The sequence below is a fragment of the Monodon monoceros genome, unplaced genomic scaffold (genome assembly GCF_005190385.1).
Source record: "Monodon monoceros isolate NGI ecotype Baffin Bay Population unplaced genomic scaffold, NGI_Narwhal_1 Super_Scaffold_10, whole genome shotgun sequence".
Taxonomy (NCBI): domain Eukaryota; kingdom Metazoa; phylum Chordata; class Mammalia; order Artiodactyla; family Monodontidae; genus Monodon; species Monodon monoceros.
Window position 1 is genome coordinate 1,672,751 of NW_021703766.1, and position 10,516 is coordinate 1,683,266.

The 10,516-nt window shown below is 62.6% G+C and overlaps 1 protein-coding gene across 1 annotated transcript in view; it reads left to right on the forward strand.

Moving 5' to 3' along the window:
- SLC7A5 (solute carrier family 7 member 5) overlaps positions 1 to 8,629 on the forward strand; it is a 33,202-nt gene extending 24,573 nt beyond the window's left edge. The window contains exons 5-10 of the mRNA XM_029206875.1: positions 323 to 446; positions 900 to 1,003; positions 1,415 to 1,511; positions 2,075 to 2,224; positions 3,831 to 4,008; positions 5,074 to 8,629. Of these exons, the coding sequence (XP_029062708.1) occupies positions 323 to 446; positions 900 to 1,003; positions 1,415 to 1,511; positions 2,075 to 2,224; positions 3,831 to 4,008; positions 5,074 to 5,129 (709 nt within the window). The 3' untranslated portion in view covers positions 5,130 to 8,629. The remainder of the gene's footprint in view (positions 1 to 322; positions 447 to 899; positions 1,004 to 1,414; positions 1,512 to 2,074; positions 2,225 to 3,830; positions 4,009 to 5,073) is intronic.
- The last annotated feature ends 1,887 nt before the right edge of the window (positions 8,630 to 10,516 follow it).

Here is a 10,516-nt window from a genome sequence, read left to right on the forward strand (position 1 = left end):
TCCAGGAGCCCATCCTTGGGCTCAGCCCAGCCCCCGACAAAAGCCGTGCATGGCCTTCCGGGAGGGCCCCTGGGGTCAGGATCATGGGGGCCGTGTGATCTAGAAGAAGGTTCGTCCTCAGAATGGGCAGGAAGCCCATTTCACAGATGGGGGCGTGGAGGCCGGCAGGGTTGAGTCGCTGGCCCAGGTTTGCACAGCTGCCCTGCCCCAAGCGCCACCTTCCAGCCACTTGCTGGTCACGTGCCGCTTCCCCTGCAGCGAGGGGCGGGCCCGGCCCCGTGGTGGGCTTCATTTTGGTGATGTGCCCGCCCGGTCCTTGCAGAAACCTGCCCCTGGCCATCATCATCTCCCTCCCCATCGTCACCCTGGTGTACGTGCTGACGAACCTGGCCTACTTCACCACGCTGTCCCCTGAGCAGATGCTCACGTCGGAGGCTGTGGCCGTGGTAAGATGCCACCTGCCGCTAAGAGCCGGCCGCGGCCCTCCGAGCCCACGATGAGAAGCGGGCCGGGCCCCTCGTCTGCAAAGTGTGCTCCTACTCAGAGGGGTTGAGGTGGTGCTTTACCAAGCCTGCCAGCGGGTGCAGGGCGCTGGCTGTATGTGGGGACCACAGGGAGCTTTAGCAGCACTGGTGCCCAGACCACCCTGGACAGTTTTAAGTTGGCACGTCTGTGGTGGTTCCAGTGATGGTCGCTCTTAGAGCCGAGGGGCTGAGTCCATTACGGACCTCCAGCCCCACCTCAGAGGCCTGTCCCACGTTCCGAATAAATACTGAGCCCTCGGGGAGGGGATTGTGTGTGGGCCAGCCCGGGGGTGGGGGGCGGTGAGGAGCCTGCGGACGGCCAGGTGGGGCAGTCGGGGCGTCACGGGGCAGGGCTCACGCTCAGCGTCCGTCTAGGACTTTGGGAACTACCACCTGGGCGTCATGTCCTGGATCATCCCCGTCTTCGTGGGTCTGTCCTGCTTTGGCTCCGTCAACGGGTCCCTCTTCACGTCTTCCAGGTGAGCCCCGCCAGGGCCGCCGCCCTCGCTCACTCAGGCTCTGGCGGCAGAGCGGGGGAGCGGGCGGGGCTGCGCGTGGGGAGCTGCTACGTGTGGCTTTCTCGCGTGCTCTCGGAGAGCTCTATTTTTTGTTACTTTGAGTAATAACATAGCTGTCAAAACATTCAAGTGACACAGAAATAACGCACGTTCCTGCCCAGAGGTGACACAACTGCTGTGTCCGTCCAGGCTGTCTCGTGGGTTCACGTGAGCCCTGCGGGGGGCTGGAGGTGACAGGGCCCCTTGCCAGCTGGCTCCGTGGGGGACACCAAGGCCCACGGCAGGGAGCCCGGTCCTCAGCACAGGCCCCCTCCGCTCCCCACCTGCCTGGGTCCCTCGGCCGAGGCCGACCGCCTTCCCCTCTGTCCGCAGGCTGTTCTTCGTGGGCGCCAGGGAGGGCCACCTGCCCTCCATCCTCTCCATGATCCACCCACAGCTGCTGACGCCCGTGCCCTCGCTCGTGTTCACGGTGAGTCCCCACCCTCCATGGGGCGGGGGTCACTGGCGGGGTGAGGTGGAGGGTGGGCGTGTCCCTCGGGGATTGTTGGGGGCTCTGCAGAGGGAGTCCGGGGAGCGGCCACGCCGTCCCGGCTCCGCCTAGTGTCACCGGGCTGCGGGCCGGAGGCCAAGGTGGAGGTGAGACGGGCTGTAGCGCGAAGTGTGTCTCCACGTCGTGCTCTTTGCCACACTCTCCCCTGAACTCCACATGGCGCTGGATGGTTTTTTGTTTCTCGTTCCAAAATTAATACATGGTGGTTATTTAAAAAAAGAGAGAGAGAAACAAGAAGCAGAAACAACCTGGAGGCGTGTGAAGCCAAACCTCCCCCGCAGGGCAGCGCGTGGGCTGTGACCCCTCCTTGAAATCCAGGCGCCTTGGCCCCTTCCCCATCAGCGCTTTCCTTTGCCGTGAGGGCCTGCGTGTCCCACAGACCACATCTTCCTTTAAGACGGGAGTGGGTGCGTGCGGTCAGCCCGCCCGCCAGATGTGTCCCGGCGGCGGCAGCAGCTCACGGCCCATCCCCGTGCTTGCAGTGTGCCATGACCCTGCTGTACGCCTTCTCCAAAGACATATTCTCCGTCATCAACTTCTTCAGCTTCTTCAACTGGCTCTGTGTGGCCCTGGCCATCATCGGGATGATCTGGCTCCGCTACCAGAAGCCAGATCTGGAGCGGCCCATCAAGGTGAGCGTCCGCGCGGTCCCCACGTGTGCCCGGGCAGCCAGCGTCGCTCTGTGGGCCTCCGTCCCCTCTGCACACCGGAGCTCAGGGCACCCTTCTCCAAGGGCCCTGGTGAAAAGCCTTGAGTTCTGTTGATGACTGTTTGATTCTAGGTGCTGGGGTTCGTCAAAGGACACAATAGTCACCCCCCACCCCCAGCACCTAATCCTCCTAGAGCTTATCTTCTAGCGAAAGGAGAGGAGCAGAAGTAAGCAGCTTGCGGCCCCGGGCGGCCGGGGTGGCCGAGAGCAGACTGCACGTGGGCGGAGGGGACGGGTCCCACCTTGTCTGGGGAGGGGCGCGTCCTCTGACTTTGCCCCTGAGTGAATGGAGGCTTTTCGGGACCAGGCTGCCCACCGTGCCCCCGGCCTGAGGTCGGCTTTCTGTGTCCTCATAAACTCAGTACTGGGCACAGCTGCCCAAGGGCGACCTTGTTTCTCCAAAAAGGGCATCACACCCCTGCTGGGGAGGCCTGGTGAGCACGTCAGCTATGCCCCCGACAGTCATGCCGGAGTGAGAGGGCAGAGCCCGTGGCGTGGCGGCTGCCGACCGGCAGCTCCTGCCCTTCTTCCGGTCCTGGTGGCGTGTGGCCAGCAGCTGGCGCCTGTCCACGGGCCCCTCGCCCACCGAGCAGTCCTGCAATGCCAGCCAGGACCAGATTTCCTGTCTTGGACAGGTTCCACCAGGGGACCCGGCGACCTCAGTGCCCTAGACCACCTTGCTCCCTGCTTGTGGGGAGCAGGCCTGTCCTTGTGGAGCTGGGGGTGGAGCAGGCATGAGGGCCGACCTGATGGGACCCTCGCTCACCCCAGGGTCTCTTGCCAAGGTGTAGACAGAGGGCGGGTTCCGGATGTGGACAGGCTGCCTGGCAGGAGGCACGGTGGGTGCAGACAGGGGACAAGTGTCCCTGGGGCCCTGGCTGTGCTGTGGGTGCCTCTGTGGCTCCTCTTCTGGGCCCTGTGTGGGCGGAGCTGTCTGCCAAGCAGCCACGCAGCCTGTGGTCCAGTCCATCCGCAAGGACTCTCTGAGAAGGTGGGTGCCCCTTGCCTATTAGCGGGTGGCCACGGCCTTCCCAGAGGCATTGCCCCAACACCACGGGACAGTGGTGAGAGGCGGGGCCGGGGTCCCGCCCTGCGATGTGGGAACCAGGGGGGCCCACCTTCCCCCACCTGGGAAGCCTGGTTGGTCCAGCTCACCAGCCAGCACCAGCTGGGCTTTGGGTAGTTACTGCCCAGCGCTGGGTGCTGAGGTGGGTAAACGGAGAACAAGGTTCTCAAGAGGCCAGCACGACCCAGGGGAACCTCAGGCTCTAGTAAACCCTGGAGACGCTGCACGGCGAGTGCAGCAGCCCGGGAGGTCGGGCCCTTTTGGATCCGGAAGGATAAGCTGGGCGCAGGGCTGTCGGGGGGGGGGGGGGGGGCCCGGGGGGGGGGGGGGGGGGCCCAAGGGCGAGGCCGGCTCTGGCGGGGGCACAGGGAGGGCGCCATGCTCCCAGGGCTGGCCAGGACACCGCAGGTGCAGGACCCGCGGGGAGGTCCTGCTCCCCATGTCAGCTGCGTCCCCTCCCCAGGTCCACCTGGCTCTCCCAGCGTTGTTCATCCTGGCCTGCTTGTTCCTGATCGCCGTCTCCTTTTGGAAGACCCCCGTGGAGTGCGGCATCGGCTTCACCATCATCCTCAGTGGCCTGCCTATCTACTTCCTCGGGGTCTGGTGGAAAAACAAGCCCAAGTGGCTGCTGCAGGGCATCTGTGAGTACCTCCCCCCAGGCCGGGCCTCCTCCACCCGCCCTGGGGTCTGCCCCGCCCACCTGGCCAGGAGTGACGCGGCAGGCAGTGCCCACGGCCCTGGGTCAGCGGGGGTCGGGGTCGGGACGTGTGAGGCCCTGGCCGAGCAGACCGTGCTGGGCGTGTCTGGTGGTGACCTAGCCTACGTATTTCAGGGTAAGGCGCTCAGCTGTGCACCAGCTAATCCCAGAACAAGGGATTCCAGAAAACCAGGCCGCTCTTGCCAAGTAACGAAATCCCCGTCTGCCGCCAGCTTAAACCCAGCCGGCTGAGGAGGAGAAAACAGGATATGCACTGTGGCCACAGGGCTCATTTACAAGCCTGGTTCAGGACCCTGTGCCGAGACCGCTGTTAGTGTGACAGGCTTCTGCATGGGCTTCAAAATCCCCAGGGTAGCTGTCCCAGAATTCTGATGGGCACCTGCCCGGGGCCCAGGACGCTGTCCATCATGTTGCTGGAGCTTTGCCTCCAGCCCGGACTGTAGTCCCTGTTGAAGAGCTGTCAGAACACACCAAGGGCCTAGAGTAGGGCCCCTCCGTTCTGAAATCTCCCCCGAGTGATGCTCGTGAAGGCTCTGTGGGTGATGGGTTCACCTGGGCGCCAGCACACCCGCCTGTTCCAGCCCCTCTGAGGTCCGCGGAGGGCGTGCTAGCTGCCGGTCCTGGAGGTCTGCCAGGCGGTGGCCCAGGTGTGGTGTCACAGGCCTCCAGCAGGGGGGCCACCATCTAGTTACGTCTCCCGATGGTCCTGGGGTCTGAACCGGGATGAGGGGTGGAGCCGGCACCCGCCTGTTGCCGGGATCCTTGGCCACACCTCCCTGAGTAACGTAACCGTTAGGAGGCCTGCAGGCCCGATGTGCGCACGCGCGCGCACACACACGCAAATTGGGAGGTTCCACATAAATTTCTGGCTTTCTGGCTTCTCCTACAACCTCAGGACGGGGTGGGGTGAGCCCACATCCCTTGCTGCCCTGACCCCCCAGGCCCAGGACCAGAGGATCCCCAAGTAACTCCGCTCTTCTCCTGGCAGTTTCCACGACGGTCCTTTGCCAGAAGCTCATGCATGTGGTTCCCCAGGAGACGTAAGCGACAGGATCTGAGAAGCTGCCGGAAAGAAAACGCAGAGATTGTTTTAAACCACCCACCCCTTAGAAAGCGACTCCGGTTCCATCATCCAGGCAGCTCAGCTGGGGGCCCCCACTGTCCCTCCCCCAGGGTGGCGGCCGGGCCACTGTGAACCCTGGTACGAATTTAGTCCCAGAAGACGGATGTCCGTGGATACCTCTCGAGCGTGGAGGCGGGAACGTTGGACCGAGGAGGCCGCGGGGCTTCCTGCCGAATCGGGCCTTCTCCCTTCTCACCTTTGTGTATTTGTACTTTTTTTTAACTTTATTTTATTTTTTTGGCCGCGCCGTGCGGCACGTGGGATCTTAGTTCCCCGAGCAGGGATTGAACCTGTGCCCCCTCCATTGGGAGCACCGAGTCTTAACCACTGGACCGCCAGGGAAGTCCCTTTATTATTTTTGTTTTAACTTAATCTTAGGTCGCGTCGACACCACCAAGATGATTATTTTTTAAAGAAACGTGTGTTGGCGGGGGGGCGGGCGGCGCGTCTTTTCTCCCCTAATGCCACCCGTAGCACGATGTGCCTCAGAGGGACCAGATCCTGTCGCCAGATTCCGGCACGTCTCGAGAACGGAGGGGTTCTGAGAACCCCCCCCAAGAACCCTCTGGACGGTGGCCTGGACACATGCGCTTGGGCTTTGCTGTTTCTCTGTTACCGTAGATGTAGTGACTTTCGTGAAACTAACCCACGTGCTCGTGTCTCGTTGCCTTAAAGACCTGCGCTAGCTCCCTTCCCAACCCCAGAAAAGAAAGAACATCTGAATGAAAGGCTTGTAGAAGGAAAGGCCTTGGGCTGATCGACAGTGGTGCCCTGGTGCCTGCCACGGGCAGGGGGATCCGAGCGGAAGTCAGGGGCAGCTTGGAGACCCCGGACCTCCCACCGGGACGTGCAGATCGGGGCCAGTTTGGGGGCTAGACCCTGTCACTCAGGACACCTTTGGGCTCCTGACTGTACAATCCCTCCCTGGACACCAGCCTGAGCAAAGGCCAGAAGCTTCCAGCAGCTCCTATGGTGGGCAAGTGGGCAGTGCTGTTTCAGGTCTGTTCTGCATCGGTTTTGGAGCCAAGCTCTAGTCTTTTGAAAGCTTCACACTTGAAATCTGGAAGCAGACGCGGTGACCCTTCATGGGCTTCTCCTCTGTGTTCCCGCAAGGCAGCTCTCCCGGGCCTCGAGGGCTGGACGGCAGACCTGCCAGCTATCTGGGGCTGGCTCTCAGCTCCTGGCCAAGGCACTGCTGTCCCCGCCCCTGTCACCTGTCCCAGGCTCGGGGAGCTAGAGTCCAGGCCTTGGCACTCTGACTGCACCTGCTCTGGAGGCCACCTGACTCAGGGGGCCTGGCTCCCGCTGAGACCAGCATGGTACACCCACCCTCCCCTCCGGAGAGGCTGTGCTCGCAGGCTTTTGTGTTTGTGGTTCCCATAGCATTTTCCCCAGGGGAGGCAGCCGAGGCCCAGAAGCTCCTCTGGCCTGGCCACCGGCTGGCTTTCCTGTGCTGTCACTGTCCACAGAGTCAGCTTGGGGAGCAGCGTCACCAAAGGTCAGATCGGCTCCCTCGAGGCCCCTCTTAGGCGCTGGCGGCTCTGCCTTGGTCTCTGACCCCTGACCTTCCCACCAGGGGAAGGATGAGACTAGCCCTTGGGCATTGAGCCTCACTGCTCAGCTATAGCCATTTCCCAGGGGCCATGTGAGCTCCGAGTGGCCAGTCCATCTACTGCCACCCACCTGGGCTCCGGGGCCCCACATGGTCCGATGGGCCCAGAGAGACCTGACAAGCAGCTTGTTGCGGGGGGCCAGGCTGGGCATTGAGGCTGAAACAGAGGTGGCCACGTGTCCACCCCTCCCTCTTCGTGCTGGTCAGGAGACCCCTGCCCGCCTGTAGCGCCTGACGTGTGAGGAGGACCGACGTCCACGGAAGTCTCCTCACCAACTCAGTTGTCCCGGGGCTGTAAACCACGCATCTAGGGGCTCAGCTCAACGTCTGAAGGCAGAATGTCATCCAGGAGGTCAGAGACCTGGTTTTAGACTTTCTGTATTGGGGCCTCAGTTTTCTCACCTGTAAATGGGGCCCGCAGCTGCTGTACTACCTGCCTGGTGGGACTGTGCCCCTTCAGGAGGAGACTGGCCGTCGTAGCCACCGCAGCCCCTCGCACAGGGGGCGGGCAGGGTGCTGCCTGGGGTGCACTGCCCACTGCCTGTCCGCAGGGGTCCAGCAACCGCTGAGCAGATTTTGGCCTCTTTCCCTCCAGGGTGTTGGGGCGACACTTAGGACGCATCGTGGTCAGACCACTGGCTCTGGATGTGACCTGGCAGAGTGCAGGGAGCCGGGTGTCCCTTTCCAGACTGCAGTGGCCTTCCCACCATGTGCATCTTGGGGAAGTGGGGTGGTGCCACCCCTGCAGGAGTGACGGGGTCCCTTTACGCACTGAAAGGTCAGAGGTAGTTCTGAAGCGTGGCTCTCCACAGCATGTGGGAAGGCAGGTTGTGGGCCCAGGCTGTGATACTTGAGGCTGTGGGGTCCCGTGCAGCCCAGGGCCCCCGCCCTGCCCGCCCCGCCCACCCCTTAGAAGGCAGGCGTGTCTGTGTTCTGGGGCAGAGACTCCACTCCTGACCACACTACTGACAAGTGTCCTGAGCGTTCACCTTCGTGGGTTACTTTTTTTTTTAAGCCACATTTTGGCATAACAAGTGTGCAGCCGTTCTGCTTTGTTTCGTCCTCACGTTTCACTAGTGTAAGGGATGCTGTTGGCACCGTGTTTATTTATCGTGGGAGTGGCGTGCAGCCCAGCTGCTCCACGGGTCCCAGCCACGCCAGCCACCCACCACGATGTCGCGCAGTGACGTGTGTGACTTCACGCCTCTCTCTTCTGCCGACCGCTAACCTGTTACATGCTTGGCTGGTTCGGGATGGGGAGTTCTGTGTTTTGTGGGGGGGTTGTTTGTTTCTAAAGAATTATAAGCACTGCTGATGGTTTTCTGTCTTGTATTCAGTGCCAGGTTCTGGCTGTAGGGAGGTTCCTGGAGGTGCCTCCCTGGGGTTGGGGGGGGGGTTGATCGTACACCTCCTTGCCCAGTTCGTTCGTTCATTCATTCATTCATTTGCCAACAGCCTCCTCGAGGCCACAGGTGGGTGCTCAGGGCCAGGGAGGAGGCGAGGGGATGAGAGGGGGGAGTTTGGGTCCACCTCTCAGGAGGGACATTGAAGTTGGGACCGAGGAGCACAGGCCTGGCCTTGGGGCGACAGCCAGGCCAGGACCAGCACCGGGTCGGGAGGAGGCACGTGCCATCTTGGGGTCGGAGGGAAGGGACAGGCTTCCACAACAGCCCTGAGGGTAGTCATCACAGCCTCGGGGTGGAGCAAGGCCCAGAGCCCTGCCAGCCCTCACTCGATGCCGGCAAACTCCACTCCTCGAGGGGCCTTGCGTGGCAGGACGGGGTTGTGCCAGGATGGGAAGGCCGCCTGAACCTCAACGAGGGCAGGAGGCTCATCCACGGCAGCTGCCGAGCGAGCCCAGGCTGCTGGGACCAGGGGCCTTGGGTGCCCCTGGGGAGGTTTCCACTCCAACCCCTGGGCTTGGGGCAAGGGAGTACCAGCCACGGGCCAGGTCCTGGTGCTGCCCCCAGCGGGTTGGGTGCCCAGGGTCCCTGAGCACCACGTAGCTTCGCTTTTTGCTGGCGAAAACCTATTACTCCAGGGAGACCAGCTGAACAAAACCCCAGGGGCAGCTCCGTGAGATGCACAGGCCGTGATGCATTGACTAGCGTGTTAAAAGTCCTACTTCCGTCTCCATGGGAGCAGGTGGGACACATGAAAGGGCACTGGTATCCTGATCGTTCCTTGGCCCTCAACGAGTGTGCCTTTCACGGTCACTGACGGAAAAGGGTCTGGACACGAAAGGACAGGTCTCAAAGCAACCTGAATGAACTGCCCCCCGCGTGTGGCCTGAGCGGAGCTGGTCAGGGTCCTCTGGGGCAGGAGGGAGCGAGAGAAGAGAAATGCCTCCGGGTGGGGGACCAGGGCACATTCGCCCAACCCTGTGCACGGAGAGAGCAGCCTGTTTGGAGAAGGTGGGGAAGAAGGTGGTGGGATGGGAGGCCTCTTCTCGTAGTCCCCGAATTCTTGGGAAATTGCCTGGGGAAGCGGCCGGCGGGGTCAGGCTGTCGGCAGCGAGGCAGGGACCTCTGACATCGCTGAACCAGCCCTGCCCGTGGGGTTAGCCAGAACCACGGTGAGGGCGTGGGATCTCGGCAGACTGGGGATGGGGGCCAGGCAAGCGGAACTGGATTCCAGGCAGAGTGGGAGTGGGAGGGGGCGGGGGTGACATCCGGGCCCAGTGGGAGAGCTCAGACACGCTGTGATGTTACAAGGACCCCGGGGAGGAAGCAGCACCCCCTGGCGCTCCTGCCTCTGGACAGGACCCTTTCGTGCATCGTAAACGTGTGACCCTTCCGTGGCCTCCAAGATGGTGAAGGGGGTGGCCCGAGGCCCAGGAGAGCAGCACATCCTCACCCCCAAAGGCACCCTCTGCACTCGTGGGGCTGCGCCAGGCTACCAGCCTCCCTTGGGGCCCCAGGACCCTTCACCCTCCTGCCAGAAACTGCTCCTCAATTTCTTCGTGTGCCCGGCCACGCCACACAGGCCCCGAGCTGCACTCGTTACTTCTTGGGGCCCAGAGTCTGGCAAGACCCAGATCTTTGTTCTCCAGCCACAGGGTGACTTAATTCTGCAAGTAGGAACTCAACGGTGATTAAACTTAAACACCTAGGTCACACCAACACCCCGGGTGATCAGATCTTCACAGAACCTGTCTCTACCCGTTTCACCGGAGAACACATCCTCTCTGGGTCAAAGAGGGGCACAGAAGGTTCCAGAAGCCACTCTCCCTCATTGATCTCTGTGAAGGCTGGTCGAAGGATGGCATGTGGCCCCCAGACGGGCTCTTACCCTCGCCCCCTCCCCGAAGGAGGGCTCTGGGGCCCAAAGTCGGCGTGGGTCTGGCCCTGCCCACCTCGTGGTCCCAACCCTTCCAAGCCCGGGCAGGTAGTGGCCACCTGTGCTCTCTGGACCAGCCAGGCCCCTGAACTTGGGAATGCAGCAAGTCCAGGGTAAGGAGCCCTCAGGGCCGACTGGGTCTCCCTGCTCCAGAGGCTGCAGGCTGGGCCGCTCTTCGTCTCGACAGGGTTCCACCTCATCATCCCTCCTGCACAGCCGGCGAGGCTGGTTCCTCCGGGGAGCGAACATTTTCCCACTGCCAAGGGCCGCTGTGTCCCGGGCGGCCATGGGAGCGGGAGGGTGCCCCTGGACGTGACTGCGCTTCCCGCCCGTCCCTCTGGCTACCATGACGTCTTC